This window comes from Pteronotus mesoamericanus, unplaced genomic scaffold (assembly GCF_021234165.1).
Source record: "Pteronotus mesoamericanus isolate MK-2021 breed Mesoamerican mustached bat unplaced genomic scaffold, CSHL_Meso_final contig_100, whole genome shotgun sequence".
NCBI classification, from domain to species: domain Eukaryota; kingdom Metazoa; phylum Chordata; class Mammalia; order Chiroptera; family Mormoopidae; genus Pteronotus; species Pteronotus mesoamericanus.
The window spans coordinates 14,027,385-14,046,365 of record NW_026554999.1 but is presented as its reverse complement, the minus strand read 5'-3'; the positions used below and the strand labels follow the sequence as shown (position 1 = coordinate 14,046,365).

Below are 18,981 nucleotides of genomic sequence, written 5' to 3'. Positions count from 1 at the left end.
TTGGCAAGGTCAGCCCCCACCTGTGTTTTGCCCAGGGCACTCTGCTTGAGCTGGAAAGCAGTCTGAGATGGCCGCTACTTGTGCTGGGGTTGAAGATCCCCAGGTGAAGCCAAGCTGTGACTCTAATCTGAGTGCCCCTGGGTTTTACTGAAGCCAGCTGTTGCTTGTTTGATAGGATTTAGAAGCCAAGACCTGCCATTCTTATGGAAAAGCAGCTTGGGTGGGCCCATAAATTGGGTGGGGCAGAGTCTCTGGTGATCTCCAAGATGGGTCAAACAGTGTTAGCCAGGTCGATGGAGTCTCAGAAAAGACACCAGTTTACTGGCTCTGTTGGGGAGGGTTTAACAAAGGGACAATGGCCTCTGCTCTCCTTGATGCCAGACACTTCAGTTTCCCTGTACACCACTGTGGCTTTCAAACTGCTACGCCAGTGCGGGAGCTCAGAGGGAGGGAGTCTGAGTAGGTGAGCCCATTTGTGGGTTCTCAGAGAGGAACTGCTTGGGGCTCCAGAAGTTTCTTCCACCATTCAATCCCCAGTGATTTTTTCAGCTAGCAGTTGTAGGGACTTATTTTCCTGGCAGTGGAACCTCGGGTTGGCAGCCCTGGTATGTGGCTGGGACTCCTTGCTCCTGAGATGTCCCTCCCAAATTTTTATCCACACAGGTGTGGGACCAGCCTGTTCCATATCTCTGCCCTTCCTACCAGTCTGGATGAATGGGGTTTCTTCAAATCTGTAGTTTTCAGACTTCCATTCAGCTTGATCTGACGTTCCCGAGTGATGTTTGTTCTATATTTTAATTGTAATTTTTTTTTTATTGTACAAAGAGGCGAGCCACATCTGCCTACCTTGACAAGAAGGGAATCTAAATTTTATTTAGTATCCTTTTCCTGCAGGTCTCTCTGCCTTTTCCAAGTTTTTCTTTTTTTCTATTTGTTAGTTTTATCTCTAGCTTTCATGTTAATATCTAGTGATCCTTGATTGTCTGCTCACATTTTACAGTGGAATATTAAAAGGCTGATGGGAGTTGTCTGTGGGTGGCTAGGCTTATAAAATGATCTGTGTTGGCCATTTTGTGTGGAACTCTTGGTACTTTTAGCTATTTTCCTCTTAAACTGGCCTTGCTACCTAAAAAAGATTCTTTTCTTCTTGCTTGTTTATGAAGACCATGTTGTCACTTTTAGGAGCTCAGTGGAAATAATTGGTGGACATCCCAGTATCCAGTCTTTCACACATTTACTTGGTTACCCCTGCTTATAAACTGTGCCACATTTTCCCTAGTCAGTTCATCCTCTTTGTACCCTTTCTAGAGAATTAACTTCTGGCTTCCTGTTAGGGTCTGGAAAGGACAGTTATACCATGTTCAGCGTTGGAAAGATCTGGGGAACTACCTGCTTCTTGATCAGACTTTCATCCAGTCCTCTTTTTAACCCCATCTTAAACCTTTTTCTAGGAGTGCCTCTTGATACTGTTTTTTAATTTTTTATGGTTTACACAGTATAAATTGATTTGCTTCTTGGCTTTTCCACTGTCAGTTCAGGATTCAAGTTCTTGAATTTGATCACTCATTCATTTATTTTCCAACTTTCAAAATTTTGATGTGATTTTTCTCCCTCCCCTCACCCCTGCCCTGACATCTCTATTGATGAATAGGATTGATCTGTAATTTTCATTTCTCATGATGTTCATGTTCATAGTGTTACCAAGGTTATATACTTCATAAGGGAAATTGGTATGTGTCCCTTTATCAACTGTTCTCAAATGTTTAATGGAATTCACCTGTGAAGCTGAGTGGTCCTGGAGTTTCCCTTATGGGAAAGTTGTTTTTTATTTTAGATTCAAAGTCATTAGCGGATATAAGGCCAACTTAGATATTCTAGTTTTGATTAGCAATATTTTTCTAAGACTTTACCTATTTTGTCTAAAGTTTGAAATATACTGGCAAAAAGTTTATAATATTCCACTTTTTAACATCCTGTAGGATATATAATGACATCTCATACATGGTAGTTATTTGTGTCTACTCTTTTTCTTGATTAGTTTGACCAGAGGATTTTCAGTTGTATTAATATCTGTAAAAAGCCAGTTTTTTACTATTGATCTCCTCTATTATATATGTGCATTCTCTCTCTCTCTTTTCATCTTTCTACTTTTCTTTAGGATTCATTTGCAGTTCCCTTTCTGATTTCCTGAGATGGAAGCTTAGCACATTGATTTTTTTTCCCTCCAGTCTCTTTTCTAATACATATTTAAGGTATAACTTTTCCTCTAAGCTTGGCTTTGACCACATCTAAAAAGTTTTGTTATGTATTACTTTCATTATCTTTTGCATCAAAATGTTCTAATTTCCATTGTAATTTCTTCATTTGTGCACTATTTAGAAGTATTGATTTCCAAACATATGGATCTTTTTTTGGTAATTTTTTTTTTTACTGACTTCTAGCTTAATTTGCATAATGGTCATAGGATGTAATCTGAATTGTCTCAGTCCATTGACATTTGTTGTTTAAACTTGCTTTAGGACCCAGCATACTTAAGGTCAACTTCATTTATAAATGTTTCATATGTAGATGAAAAAAGTGTTATATAGTTTTGGAATACATTTTTGTAAATATTAACTAGGTCATATTTAATAACCATATTGTTCAAATCTTTGACATCATTACTTATTGTTTTTTTAATGATTATTTTCTCAACTACTGAGAAAGGTATGTTAAATATCACACAATTGTGGATTTGTCTGTTTCTCCTCTGCCAGTTTTTGCTGTATTATATACACACACACAAATATAGAAGTTATAACTTCCTAGTGAATTGTGCCACTTATTAACATGAGGGAAATGTCCTTTTAATTTATTTTTTTCTTCTGTATGAGATATTCATTCATTTGGTTAGTATTTGCATGGTATATCTTCTTCCATCGTTACAGTTCAACCTTTTAATATTATTGTATTTTAAAGGAGTACATATATCATTGTTTATAAACATAAACAGATAATTCATAAATTTATAAAAAGAATTTATAAATTTATTTTATAATATGTAATTTCTGCTCTATTTAGGTTTAATTCTACCCATCTTACTGTTTGCATTCTATGTCCCATTTATTCTGTGTTCTTTTTTGTCTTCTTTATTGCCTTCTTTGATGGGTGGTTGGCTTTTTTTTCAGGGGGTGGGGGAACCTGTTAAATATACATTCCTTTACTAAGATGATTACAAAATACATCCTTGATTTATCTGTTTCATTTTCTTTATCCTTGTGGGCTTTAAAAACTCATTTACCATCAGTAGCGGAGCGGTTAAATTAAATTTAATACATCCATTTAGCAATAAGGAAAGTACATTTTTAAGTGAAAAAATACACAGAACAGTATGTGTTGTGTCTAGAAAAAAGGATTTAGAATAAGCATTTTGTTTTAACTTTTGTATGTCTAAGAAACTCTGAAGAGGAGGGGTACACAGGAAGCCAATTACAGTGGCTCCCTATTTGGTAGTGGTGGTGGGAACTGAAGAGATGCAGGATCTCTCACTATACCTTTTTATGCAATTTAAAATTTTTTTCATCTAAGTGTATGTATTACCCAATCAAAAATCAGGTTAGAAAACCAGAATGAAATGTTTTTGCTCTTATATTTTGAGTTTAGTTTAATGCCTATGCTCAGCCTTTATTATCTTTAACCAGAAGTTCCTAAATTCTAGATTAAATCATGAAAAAGATTTTCTTGGTTGTCATATGTAATATAAGAAGTATTACATGTTCATTACTATTTAATGCCATTTTCTAAATGTCACACAAATATATACTCATTACTTACTATTGTGATGGTAATATATTAATCATGAAAACCAAGATTACTTTGTCTCCTGAGAGAAGTTAAAATTTTACACTTTTGAAGGCAATATTCGGTCTTTTGTATAATAATAAATGTAAAGGATATCATATATGTAAACAGTTGATTAATTGAGGACAGAATGAGGAAACAGTTGTCTTTTTTTTTCCTTACCAGTGGTCCCACAGCCTATCCAGTTTGCCACTGAAAGAAAGCTAAACTTTGGGACCATGAGACATTTTATGCTTTTGCTTTGTATAATTCATTGTTATAAGTCATCTTTGCTTTAAGAACACTATCTGTATGAAAGGGAGATAAGGAAAGAATATACATTTTTTAAACAGAATTTAGGTGCTTTCTTTCTCAGTCTGTCCTAAGAATATCTTATGGCAACTTGTATTACAAGTTTTCATTAAAATTAAACTTCATGTCTTAAGAAAAATCAAACTGCCAAGTTGTCTTAACCTATAACACACGATAGCTTCCTGTCTTATTTTCTTTGTAAGAAGGGTGTGAATTTAGGCAGCTATGAAGGAAAAGAAATGTTAACTTTTGTTCTTTCAATTTGGTAGGTTTGAGAAATTTCTGTGGTTCATTAGCTCAGAGAACTATCTAATTATAGGAGGACGAGATCAGCAACAGAATGAAATAATCGTGAAAAGATACTTGACACAAGGTAGGTAAGATTAAAATTCTAAAGAATTTTCTGTTAAGTATTTGGACCACTTATATCAATATTAGGTATAGATTTTCATTTTAAACCTCTTTGTTTGACAAATTCAAGTGGTAGAAAGAGTTCGGTGGTTTATGGTTTAACACTTAATTCTCATTTTAGGTGACTATTCCTAAAGTAGTAATGTTGAGCTAATCTGCAGTATTGGGCTTTTGATTCTCTACTACTTTAACAAATGTTAATGACCTTCAGTCCTCCAACGTAATTGAAGATCAAGTTTTTAAAAGCTCAATTTTTCCATGCTGAACCTTTTAGCCTTTTTTAACCTTCAGATATAGGACTTGACCCCTGTAGTGTAAGACATCTCATTTATTTTTGTTTGCTGATAATCACCGCCTTACTGTGGCTAAACCATCAGTCTGGGTATCAGGAATCAATAATCAACATCAGAACTATTCTGATGCCCACTAAGGATCCTGACCCAGGAAAGAACGCAACAGGGATCAGGTTACATGGTGCCCAGGACTTGCTCTCTGTCTTCTCGAGCTCTGTTCATTGTGAATTGCGCCTGTCATGGAGCAGTATGGGATTTGTTCTTCTCTGAGTTTCAAATCCCAGATGACCTGTCCACAGCAAGCAATGGCTGCTCATTTTACCTGCTAGGAGCAACGCATTTTCCTTTTCTCTGGTTGACCATTTACTCCTGCATTCATCCGTTTGTTCCTTTGTTCATTCGTTGCTACCGCATACTTAGAATATCACTGGAAGTCTTCATCATAGCTTACAAGGATCCTGGCTTCTTCTCCAGCCTCTCCCTTCAGTCTGGCCTCCTGACTGCTACTCATACATGTCAAACATCCATAGTCCTCAGGACCTTTGCACTTTGTAGGATGGCTCATCTGCTCCATGTGTCTCTCACCCTTCCAGCTGGCTAGCCTGGACTTTCTTCATGGTAGCTCAGCAAGTTTCTAAGAGAGGAAGCACACAGGACCTCTCAAGGCCTCGGCTGGGAACTGGCACTTGTTCACATCTGCCACATTCTACTGGCCAAGCCAAATCATGGGGTAGGCCCAGATTGAGGGGATGGAGAGGTAGATTCCACCTCTTGATGGGAAAAGGTTCACTGTCACAGAGCAAGGGGATATGGATAGAGGAAGGGAACGGAGTTGTGACCATTTTTGTAATCTACCATATTAGCATTGCTTTCCTGTGAGGAGTCCTATGCGAAATCTCCCAGAGGTAGGAGATGGAATTTATATGCCTTCTTATCTGTTTTAGATTTTGAACCCATTAAACAATAAATAAATAACTTTAACTGAGGGAAAAAACAGGATTCAGAGTATCATTTCTTGTTTTTAAGGGGACATTTACGTACATGCTGATCTTCATGGAGCTACTAGCTGTGTAATTAAAAATCCAACAGGTAATATATTTCTTTCTATTCAGAACTCTAATTCTTTTTGTTAAAATATTTTAGTATAATATAAGACAGATATTGTGAATATAAAGGAAGACATTTTAAATGATAAAAGGGTCAATCTGTCAGTAAGATGTAGCAGTTACCAACATATGAACTCAACAATAGAGCCCTAGAATACATGAAGTAAAACCTGACAGAATTGAAGGGAGAAATAGATGATGCAACCATTAGTTCAAGACTTCAGTACTTAACAATCAACAAGGAAATTGAAGATATGAACAATAGTGAGTTAACTAGATCTGATACATCTCTAGTATAGCCCACCCAATAACAGTAGATTCTCATTCATCTCAAGTATATGTGGAACATTCTCCAGGACAGACCATATGATAGTCTATAAAACAAGTGTCAGTAAATTTAAAACTATTAAAATCCTACAAAGTAAGCTTTCTGATCATAATGGAGTGAAATTGGAAACTTCTAATAGAAAAAAATTTGAAAAATTCACAAATGTAGGGAAATTAAATAATACACTTAAATAAACAATGGATTAAAGAGAAAATCATAAGGAGGGGCGTTAGAAAATACTTCGAGATAAATGAAATGATAATGTATCAAAACTTACGAGATGCAGCTAAAGCAGTGCTTAGAAATTTATGGTGGTAATACCTATCATAAAAAAGAGGAAAGATCACAATTTAGTAACAATTGGATTCATTAAAATCTAGAAAAACAAAAGCAAATAACCCATAGTAGGGAGAGGAAGAATAGTGGAAGTGATTGAAACAGAGACCAGAAAAATAATAGAGAAAAATCAATGGAAACATAGTTGGTTCTGTGAAAAGATAAACACAATTGATAAACCTAGACTGACCAAAAAAAATAAGGAGTTTCAAATTCCTAAGATCAAGAACAAAAGAGGGGACTTCACAGAAATCAAAAGGATTTTGAGGGAATTCTGTGTATAGTTGTACAGCAACAAATTAGGTAACTTTGATGAAATGGACAAAATCTTAGAAAGACACAAACTACCAAAACTGACCCAAGGTGAAATGGAAAATCAAAACAAACCAGTAACCAAAGATTGAATTAGTCCTTTTAAAAACCCTACTCATAAAAGAAGTCCCAAGCCCTCATTGCTTCACTGGTTAATTCTACAAAACTTTTAAAGATTAAACATTAATCCTTTACAAAGTCTTCCAAAAAAATAGAAGAAATGGGACACTTTCTAACTCTCATATAAGGCTTTTTTACCCTAATAACACAACCAGACAGACATCGCAAGAAAAAACTACAGGTCAATATCACTTATGAATAATATAGACACAGAAATCCTCAAGAAAAGAAGAGGGAACTGAAAACTAGCAGTATATTAAAACATTATACATCATGACAAAGTGGGATTTATCCCAGGCATACAAGGTTTGCCTTAAGACTGAATCAACATAGTAAAATATATTAATAGAATAAAGGACAAAAATTACATGATCATCTCAGTTGATACAGGAAAAGCCTTTGGCAATAATCCAACACCCACTTGTGATAAACGCACTCAACAAACTAGGAATAGTGGGGAATTTCCTCAACTTGGCAAAGAACATCTAGGAAAAACCCACAGGTAACAGCCATACTTACTGATGAAAGGTGGAAAGCTTTCCCCTAAGATTGCAAATGAGATACGCATGCCTGTCCTTGCGGATTCAATTGAGCATTTTACAGAGGTTCTAATTAGGCCATTAGGCAATAAAAAGAAATAAAAATATCCAAGTTGGTAAGAAACAAATAAAACTATCTCTGTTTGCAGATTACTTCATCTTAAGATATTTAAAACTTTAAGGAATGCACCAAAAATTATTTATAAACAAGTTCAGCAATGTTTAGGATACAAGAGCATTTACAAAACTCAATCATGTTTCTATGCTGTAGCAATGAACAGTACTAAAAGGAATTTTTAAAAAGATTGTATTTATGTATGTATGTACTTATTTCTAGGGAGAGGGAGAGAAACAGCAATGTGTGGTTGCCTCTCGCATGCCCTCAACTGAGGACCTGACCTGCAACCCAGGCATGTGCCCTGACTTTTAATTGAACTGGTGACCCCTGGTTCACCAGCCAGCACTCAATCCACTGAGCCACACTAGCCAGGGTCTAAAAGGAATTTAATAAAATGTCCATTTATAATAGTATTAAAAAGAATAAAATAGGAGCAAATTTGCCAAAAATAAATGCAAGATACATACCCCAAACTACAAAAAATCACTGAATGAAATTAAAGACCCAAATAATTGGAAAAAAGTGTTTATGGACTGGAAGTGTTTGATGGCAGTACTTCCTGCATTAATCTGTAGATTCAGTGTGATCCCTTCAAATTCCACCTGCCTTTTTAAATAAATAAATAAATAAAAGATGGATAAGCTGATCTTAAAGTGCATGTGGAAATGCAGAGGACCCAGATGAGTCAAATCATTCTTGAAAATGAAGAATAAAATTGGAGAACTCACACTTCATGATTTTAAAACCTCCTACAAATCAACAGTAATCAAAACAGTATGGCATGGGCATAAGGACAGACAGATCAATAAAAAGAGTTGCTATACCTTAGTTGATTTTCAACAAGAGTGACAAGGCCATTCAATGAAGATAGAATAATCATTTCAACAAATGGTGCTGGACAACTAATATCAAAGTGCAAAAAAATGAACGTAGATCCTCTGCTACACCTAATTTATAAAAATTAAAATGTATCAAAGACCTAAACTTAAAAGTTAAAATTATAAACTCATTATACAAAAATAAGGCATAAGTCTTCAACATCAGAAAGTTATTGCTTAGATATGACACCAAAAGCATAACAACCAAAGGGGGAAAAACATAAATTGGACTTAATCACAATTTAAGACCTTAATTTAAAGAACACCATCAAGACAGTGAAAATGACAACCCATAGACTGGGGGCTGTCAAATCATTTATCTGATAAAGGACCAGTATCCAAAGGACTCTTGCAGTAGAAAGACAGAAAACCCAATTTAAAAATGAGCAACAGTTCAAGTAGACATTTCTCCAAATACACATATAAATAGCTAACAAACACATATGAGGCTCAACATCATTCATTATTAGGGAAATGCATATAAAAACCACAATGAGACAAGTGTTGGGGATGTGGAGAGATTGGAATCCTTATGCACTGCTGCATAATTGAACTGGTGACCCCTGGTTCACCAGCCAGCACTCAATCCACTGAGCCACACTAGCCAGGGTCTAAAAGGAATTTAATAAAATGTCCATTTATAATAGTATTAAAAAGAATAAAATAGGAGCAAATTTGCCAAAAATAAATGCAAGATACATACCCCAAACTACAAAAAAATCACTGAATGAAATTAAATGGAGATGCAGCTGCTATAGAAAAGAGTATAACAATTCCCCAAAAAGTTAAACATATACTACCAGTTCTCTTTCTAGGTATATAACCTAGATAATTGAAAATACATGTCCACATGAAACTTATTTGCAGATATTCATAGCAGAATTATTTATAATAGCTAAGATATGAAAACAACCCATATGTCCGTCAATTGATGAATAAACAAAATGAGTATCTAATAGAATATTATTCATACTTAAAGAGAAATTACTAAAATTTGCTCTAACATGGATGAACCTTTAAAACATGCTAACTGAAAGAAGCCAAACACATATGATTGCATTTACAGTTGATGCTTGAACTAGTTGGGGTAGGGGCGGGTTAGGGACGATGACCCGTCCCACTCCCCTCCCTATCCCCTCACCCTCATACAGTTGAAAAATCCATGTATAGCTTTTGACTCTCCCAAAACTTAACTACTAATAGTCTACTGTTGACCAGAAGCCTTATCAGTAACATGAACAGTTGATCAACACCTATTAGGTATGTTATATGTATTATATACTGTATTGTTACAGTAAAGTATGCTAAAGAAAAGAAAATGTTATTAAGAAACTCACAAGGAAGCCCTGGCTGGTGTGGCTTAATGGATTGAGTGCCGGCCTATGAACCAAAGGGCTGCCAGTTCAATTCCCTGTTAGGGCACATGCCTGGGTTGCAGGCCAGGTCCCCAGTAGGGGGCATGTGAGAGGCCACCACACATCTATGTTTCTCTCCCTCTCTTTCTCCCTCCCTTCCCCTCTCTAAAAAATAAATAAAATATTTAAAATAAAAATGTAAGAGAAAATAGATTTACAGTATTTACTGAAAAAAATCTGTGTATAAGAGGGCCCATGCAGTTCAAACTCCTTTTATTCAAAGATCAGCTGTATATGAAATTCCAAAAATTGGCAAATCCATAAAAACAGAAAGTAAGTTAGTCACAATTGGTAGCGCTGGGAAAATGGAGAGTGACTATTAATGGATATAGGATTTTGGGGGATTGTGAAAATATTCTGGAATTAGTGGTAATGATTGCATAATTTTATGAATATTCTAAAACCCACTGAATTGTACAAGATGGGGCAAAAATAGGTTTACAGTTGTCCATATGGAAAGTAGTACGAAATAAATAATACAAGAATAAACTCTGTTTGCATACTCACCACTGCAAACCTACTTTTGCCCCACGCTGTACATTTTACAAGGGTGAATTTTATGGTATGTGAATTATATCCCAATTTTAAAATATTTGAAATCTAACTAGGGATATGTTGTTAATAAGTTCTTCATTGTAATGATTTAGGCAATCTAGTAATTCTGGAAGTCTTCAAGTTTTAAATAGATTTTAAAAATTATCTTTTTTGGAATGAGGTTAAAATTATTGATATAAGTGAGAGGATATTCTCTAACTTTTCCTTATCCATTTAAAAGCCTGCTATGTAAATACATTTTTAATAAAAATAGTAACTTTTTATAATACTAAAATAAAAATGAATATTAGTGTTTGAGATACAAAAAGATTGACCCTGTCATGCATGTGATTTTCATATCTTGTCTGTACAAAATCTGTACTTTGGTACTGAAGCACTGTAGCATGTTATTACAGGAGAATCGATTCCCCCTCGGACCTTGACTGAAGCTGGCACAATGGCACTTTGCTACAGTGCTGCTTGGGATGCCCGAGTTATCACTAGTGCTTGGTGGGTGTACCATCATCAGGTAAAAATGGCTATGGTTTTTTTTTCAAATTTATTACGAGCTACCGTGTACGAAATTTTGAGGGCATAGGAGTGAACAAGGCTAACTAAGTACCTACCTACCTTGATGGAGCTGATATTTTGGTGGTGGAGAAAAATACATAATGTCAGGTAGCAATTGCTGTAAAGATTTTTTTTTAAAGCAGAGTAAGGGGCTATAGAGTAATAGGGCTACCATTTTGAATAAAGCATCTGGGAAAGTAAGATTTGAGCAGTAGAGATCTAAATGAAGAAAGAGTGATCCATGCAATTATACGGGGTAGGGTGTTTCAATTATGTTGCTATATTGACCTCAAAGGCTTTTCTCCTATTCATATTTGTTGGAATTATCTGAGTTCTCTTTGGCCCTTCCATAAAAGTAGGTATATTCAGTGGTTTTGTATTCACTTGCTTTTAGTAATTGTCCCTCTTTGTGGTTAATGCTGTGTTACTTGATGATGCTTCATTCCATATTTGACATCACAGCTATTAATATACACTTTCAAGAATTATAATTAATAATATGTTTTTATAAGGTCCAAAAGCTTATGGTAGAAGAAGTTCAATACCATTATCCTTCCTTAGATTTAGTTTCATTTTTCTATCTATTGGTATTATTTTCTGCTATGTTGTGATAGTGGGTTTTTAGGAAATTAATATCAGATCTCAGAAGTGATATCAGATTTTTCTGACTCAGTCTTGTTATAAAAGTGAGTTTAATTCTTTTATTAATAGGTTTTTCAGTATCCTTTTTATCTCTCACGTAATAACTATGGCTAATAGGTACTCTCAGATTTGGGAGTTACACAGATGTATAAAATTTTTTAAAATTGTGGAATTATCTTGCTCACTTTCTATTTTGACAAATTAGAATATATTTTTTAAAATCTATCATTTTTATTTCCTGAAGTGAAAGGTTATTTTATTACCAAAAAAAGTATCTCAGGAAAGGATATTATTTAATAAATACGGTTGAATTTTAGTAAATATAGTTTTATAGTAAACTTATTAAACTATTTCTTCTCACTGTATCTCACACTAGAGGAAGTATATGGACCAGTCCTGGCTCTAATTTAAGGCATTTGAAAATTATCGATGTAGTATATTCTTTATTATGTGTTTTTCCTGTGTTTTTCCCTGTGTTACAGCAAAGGGTATGTCCATCATCGAAGAGAGGTATCTGTTCCATCAGTGCTGAGATTTTATGCTAAATTACAAACTTTGCAGTGCTGCTAACTTGAATATGACTTTACTTTCTCAAGTGCAAAAGATTTCTACAAGTATTTCTTAAGACAAGAGTACTATAATGTATTATTACTCTTTTCCTCAGGTGTCTAAAACAGCACCAACTGGAGAATATTTGACAACAGGAAGCTTCATGATAAGAGGTAATGACTGTCAGTGGGTTATGAAGACAGGTTTGAGGACCATCTGCTAATATTCTCAGGACGAGTAAATTTTGATTGTATACACATGAAGTCTGTTATGAAATAGGAAAATTTTCCTCTTCTGAGGCAAATTTAGCATTTGTCATGTCATCTACGTGTATTTTTTTAATTGATGAGAATGTACTTGCACTTAGTTTAAAGTTGTAAGGGTAAGAAAATACAACATGACTTTTTCTAAAAATTGATTATATTCAGGGTCTGACTAATCCAAAGGATAAGAGCAATCATATTTTTCTAAATTCCTATTTCTTACATAATGCCAATTTCTATAAATGATAAATGTTCCTTCATGGCAGAGAAAAGACAAAACAAATGTAACTCTTGGTGTCAGATATCTTGCAAACATAAAATGAAGAAAACAGATTTATAAAATATTTATGTATATTATCTTTTGTAGGAAAAAAGAATTTTCTTCCTCCATCATATCTAATGATGGGGTTTAGCTTCCTCTTTAAGGTACTCTTCATCTTCATTGTTTTTTTTTTCTGATTTTCATTAGCCTCACCTAAAGTTCCATCAATGAAAAAGAACTATTTCCGTAGGTCGAGGAGTCTTGTGTTTGGAGACATCGGGGTGAACGAAAAGTCAGAGTGCAGGATGAAGACATGGAGACGCTGGCAAGCTGCACAAGTGATTTCGCATCAGAGGAAATGGAACAGCTAGGTAGTGTACAGACTTGTAGCTTATGATGTTTTCTGTTGCCTAGTTTTGCTTCTGAATTCCTACTTAGGAAATCATGTCTCCTTTGATATAATTGAAATTTTTTTAAAAAAAGGATCAGTTTTACTGAATTTTGTTTTTGGAAATGGTAAATATGCTTATAATTTCACTACAAAGTAATTGGATCCATAACTAATATACTTGAGTATATGTTTATATAGTAATACTTCAATATTTAATGGGTAACATATGAATGTGAGTGAGCATTTACTTTGCGTTTACAAATTAAAAGTGATACAAAGATGAGTTTATAACAAGTACAATTTCCTTTATGGTAATTTAGCTTGATTTAATAATGTATATGCTTCTAGTAGAGAGTAACTATGGCTTCTAGACTGAATTTACCTATTGACCCAAAGGAACTAAGGAAAATATCTAAGTTACTTTTATAGTTATCCTTTCCCCTAGGATCATTCTTTTTTAGGGATAATACTGCACTGTTTCATTTACGACTGCTATTGTACTACAAGGTTTCTACTTTTAAAATTTTCACCGTGCTCCTGATACTATATAAAGTGCTTTATCTACATTATTTTTTATTGAATTCTCACAATTACCCTTGTCAGATGAGTGCTGGGATCCCATGTTACAGGTGAGACAACTAGACTGTATTATAACTGCTAGACAGGGTTCCTTTAGCCATAGTGTGAACACCTGCTGTGTGCCAGTTCTCATTTCAGGTGCTAATTATAACAAAAGCAGAATTTATAGACTTATTTCTGTTGTCCTCCTTTTTGGAAATAACCTAACAAAGACAAGTTACAGTTTTTGTGTTAGAAATGGTTGCAGTGTGCAATAAATTTATTTTTTATTTGAAATGATCTTAGAGATCATTTATGCCAACCAATTCATGATACAGAACATCCTTTTGTATAAATCAGAGCATCTTTTGGGGATGATTGGGCATTTTCTGGTGATCTTTTGGAGAAACAGAAAGAGTGAATTGAGTATTTTTTGAAGTTTTCAAGGAAATCATCTAGCTTTGTTTCAGTGGTAGCACTCAGGTGCTACCTGAATTTTTAGAAAATTTATTTTTCTGGTGGTAATTCTACAGATGGAGGTGAGAGTAGTAGTGAAGAAGATAAAGAGGAATTACAAGAAACTCCCGTGGAAGTAGAACTTGTGACTCAGGTTGATCAGGAGGATGTTAATCTTCAGAGTGGTGGAGATGAGCTAAATGAAGAACTAATGCAGGAAGAAAGCTCTGAAGACGAAGGAGAATTGGAAGAGGTGGTAAAAGATCAGGAATCTGTTGGTGACATGAAGGACAAAGGGGAAGAGATAATAAATTATCCTGATACTTCCATTGACTTGTCTCACCTTCAGCCCCAAAGGTAATTTTAAAACTATAATTTTAAGTTTTATTTTGTAAGCTGGGAATGATGAAGAGTTAATCCTTAAAAAGATAATATCAAGATTGACCTTAGTGTGTTTACTCTCCATTGCTCTCTGGTCTTTTTATCTTTTCACAATTTGATTGGAATGGGGGTGGACAGGGGGTAGATCTCTCTAAAGAAATTCTCACAACCCAGGGTAGAAAAACACAGTAAATGTAAAAGTGGCCAAACTAGGTCAAAAATGAAATAATGGTTATAAATACTAATAACATAAGAAAGGCAGTTCCATCCAAAAAATAGGGTATTTCAGTCTTTTATGTCTTACTGATGACTAAATAAACGATACATAGTTATAAAAGCACTATCATTGGAGTAGTTAAGAATGGCTTAGGAGTCAGACCAGAACTGAGTGTTAGGGTATATCCTTGGGCAGGTTACTTTATGTCTAAGCTTCAATTTTCTTCTTGGTGAAAATGGAACGTTATTCCCAGTCCTTGGGTTTTGGTGAAGATTATATGCATGTAAAGCAGCTGGTCATGCCCGGCATGTTTTAAGTGTTCAGTACATGTTAGTTATTTAAGAATAAACTTAAAAGTATGAGGAAATGAGCCATTTGATGATTTTTTTCTTAATTTTTCCAAATTTGAAAATATTTAAGATTTTCAATAATTAAAAGTACGATATGGGAATGGTTTGGGATTTTGTAAATCAATGCCTTCTGTAGGCTAGTGGACACTTCTTTTCATAGGTCCTTCCAGAAATTGGCTTCAAAAGAGGAATCTTCTAATATGGTAAGCTATTTTCAAAGTTTTCCGAAGAACATCATGTCCTTCTCAATGAATCAAATAAGTTTCTACTTTTTAATTTTTACTTTTTGAAAAATTCATGGAAGTGATGTTATTGTTTGTATTTGCTTATTTTTTGTTTTAATAGAGTGACAGTAAATTACAGAGCCGGAGACATTTGTCAGCCAAGGAAAGAAGGTAAACATTTGTGTTATCTAACTGAAAAGCATGTGATGATTCAGTTATGACAGATCACTTGGCTGTTCTAAAGATGTCATTAAAGTTACCAAGATTTAACATAAATCTTACGTAGTTTTTAGTATTCAGCTCTATTAGGTTTTTCTATTTTAGACCTTATCTGTTACTATAATCAATGAGATAGGTCATGTAACACAAGACAGACCTTTTATTACATAAATATGTATAAAGTAATTACAAAGTATTAAATAGACTAATTTTAGGATAATATTGACAGGAATAAATAGGAATACTTAAATTAATTAGCAGAGTTTTATATAAGAAGGAAGACTTTGGTTTTTTGTTTTTACATATAGCAGGTCTTGGGAGGCCAGGAGAAAGGTAGAGTCAGAAGAAATGGGACAACTGAGACATCTACTGTGGGTGAAGGAGATTAAAACTAGTATACAGAGAGGTAACATATAAAGTTAATGTCATCAAGAAGCTTTTGAGTCCTGGATTCAGGAAATAGCCATAATCTGTAAATACATTTGACGCATGAACAACATGGGGGGTGAGGGGTGTTGACCCCCATGCAATTGAAAATCCTTACCTAACTGTAGTCGGGCTTCAGCATCTGTCAGTTCCTCACCACGGACTGAAAATACAGTTGACCCTTGAACAACAATGGGTTTGGACTGCATGGGTTCACTTCTACTGGACATGTAAGTGCAAACCTCTGTTGTTCAAGGGTCAGCTGTAGTGTTGCCGGAAAGTGATACAGTAGTTGAGGAGTAAGAAGTTGCTGTGAGTTCAGATGTTTTGGGAAATACCATCAGACGTGTTCCTTGAAAATATATTAGCATTTAGGTAAATGAAGATGATAATAAGGTAGGACATGAAGTCATCAAGGAGAATTATCATGAACAAAGGGGAGCAAGAATTTGGAAGCAGCACACATAGTGATTTGAAGAAATGATTTTAAAAAATAGGCTGAGGTGGAAGGCACAGAAAGTTCGTGTTTGTGACCTGGTGGGTAAGATGGGCAAAATGAATTTGCACCATGTGTGGAGAACTTAGCATGACAAGCTAAGTATTCTGGATTTTATCCTGAACATAATGTGAGGAGGATTTTTGGAAGATTTTGAATGGAAATGTGACATAGGTAAATATTTAAGTAAGATTAATCTAGAAGTTCATATAGAACAGATTATTGGGGGAATCAGTGAAGGAAGACGGAGTTGGGGAGTGATGAGGTCCTGACCTAGGGCAGTGACTATGGGAATACAGAGTGCACAGGAAAAATACCATAGTAATTGTATTTCCTTTTCCTTCGTAATCTGCTTATTTTTTATCCACTTATTCAGCCAGCCAATCGACAAATTTTTTATTGACTACCTACAATCTGCCAAAGCCACATTGATTAAAAAGACTACAAATCCCAGTGCTTGGCCATCAAGGTGCGAGGGACTGAATGTAGCCACTGAGTAAGGATAAGTCAGGGGTGACAGTGTGTTGAGCCTGGATGACAAAAAGAATGATAAATCCATGAGAGAAAAAAAATAAAGCTTTTTTCCTGAGTGATGATTTGTGTTTCTTTGTATACAGTAGCCTGGTGATTATCAAGTTAAGCAGAAGCCATGGTCTTTTTTATGTTTTACATGTTCCCTTCCCCATGTAATTTTTTTAGGACACTAAAATTTGAAATTCTAAAAATTAGATGGGTTTTTTTTTCACATATTTTTAGGGAACTGAAGAAGAAAAAGCTTCCAAGTGACTCAGGGGATTTAGAAATGATAGAGGGAAAGGAAAAAGAAAAAGAAAATGCTCTACACATTGAAACTCATCAGAACACAAGCAAAAATGTACCAGCTGTGCAGCCAATGAAGCGAGGACAAAAGGTAATAAAACTTTGGGGTGAATTGTTGAAATCAGTACTGTATGGTTCACAAATAAAGTTGTGAGATTCCTCTTAAATTTTTTAAGATTTTTGGTTTTTTTATTTTTAGAGAAAGGGAAAGGGAGGGGGAGAGAAACATCACTGTGTGGTTGCCTCCCATGTGCCCCCTACTGGGGACCTGGCCTGCAACCCAAGGACTGGGAATCGAACCAGTGTCCTTCTGGTTCACAGGCTGGCGCTCAATCCACTGAGCCACACCAGCCAGGGAGAAAAATTACTCTTTTTAAAAATATTTATTTTAAAGAGTGAGGAAGGGAGGGAGAACGACACGGAGAGAAACATCAATGTAAGAGAGACACATCTATCAAGTTGCCTCTTGTGCACACCCCTGCTGGGACTGAACCCGCAGCCTAGGCTGGCGACTATCCTGTGTTCAGGACAATGCCCGATGAATTAACTTAGTCACACTGGTCAGAGCCAAAAAAATTATTCTTAATCACTGTAGATTATTTTACCCATTTTTAACTTTATATAAAAACAATCACATGGTACATACTCTTGTCTGGCATGTTTCACTCAATACTGTGTGTCATGCATGTTGTATGTAAAAGTCGTTCCTATGCATCGCTTAGTAGCATTCCATTGTATGACTGCCACAATTTATCTGTCTACACTATTGTTAATAGACATTCTTATCTATGTCTTTTACGTCCAAAGTATGTATTTCTGTTGTGTTACAGTGAGCGATGGAATGCATGTTTGGCTCTAGTAGATAATACCAGTTTTCCAGAGTGTGTGTACCAGTTTATCAACAGTAGTGTATCCAAATTCCATTTGCTCCATATCCTTACCAACATTTGGTAGTGTCAGGTTATTTTTTGGTTATTTGAGTATGTATATACTGAAATTTTATTTTGGCTTTAATTTGCATATCCCTGATGACTAATGATACTGAGCATGTTGATTTCTTTGAAATCCTGAATACAAGTCTTTTCTTGATATATGTATTACAAGTACTTCTCACATTTTGAAGCTTTTTTAAAATTTTCATAATACTGGGTTTTTTGATGAGCAGCATGTTGTTTTAATTAAAGTCTGACAGCAATCTTATAGTTAGTGTTTTGTGTTTGCTTATGTGCCCTGTTTCCTATTCTCCTCTATATGTATACACTGAATCCAACAAAATGCAATGGCTTGCTGTTATTACTCCATCCTGTCTTTACCTTGTAATCAATCTCACTTTTCCTATATTCCCAGATAATATAAAATGTATTTCCTTAAGACTTTCAAGTTTTGCTTTATTTCTTCCTGACAGTTCTTGCTTAAGCTCAAAGAAATGTATTTCTCAAAATTACCTTAGAAATAATTTGTACCTCTCCTGCAGCATTTAGAGTATGTTGCATTAGCTTATCCTTATTTTATGTATCTTCTTTTCCCACCAGACAGTAAATTCCTTGAGGGGTGAGAAATATGATTTATCTATCTTTGGAATGGTGCCTTACTCAATAAGTATTTTTGACTTAAGAAACACCTTTTTTCCTTCTTTT

General features: G+C 34.9%; 1 protein-coding gene across 1 annotated transcript in view; it reads left to right on the top strand.

Moving 5' to 3' along the window:
- Positions 1 to 18,981, top strand: part of NEMF (nuclear export mediator factor) — a 54,582-nt gene that overhangs the window by 30,101 nt on the left and 5,500 nt on the right. The window contains exons 17-26 of the mRNA XM_054593938.1: positions 4,401 to 4,504; positions 5,862 to 5,924; positions 10,938 to 11,050; positions 12,398 to 12,455; positions 12,913 to 12,971; positions 13,058 to 13,178; positions 14,290 to 14,569; positions 15,321 to 15,363; positions 15,506 to 15,555; positions 17,282 to 17,435. Of these exons, the coding sequence (XP_054449913.1) occupies positions 4,401 to 4,504; positions 5,862 to 5,924; positions 10,938 to 11,050; positions 12,398 to 12,455; positions 12,913 to 12,971; positions 13,058 to 13,178; positions 14,290 to 14,569; positions 15,321 to 15,363; positions 15,506 to 15,555; positions 17,282 to 17,435 (1,045 nt within the window). The remainder of the gene's footprint in view (positions 1 to 4,400; positions 4,505 to 5,861; positions 5,925 to 10,937; positions 11,051 to 12,397; positions 12,456 to 12,912; positions 12,972 to 13,057; positions 13,179 to 14,289; positions 14,570 to 15,320; positions 15,364 to 15,505; positions 15,556 to 17,281; positions 17,436 to 18,981) is intronic.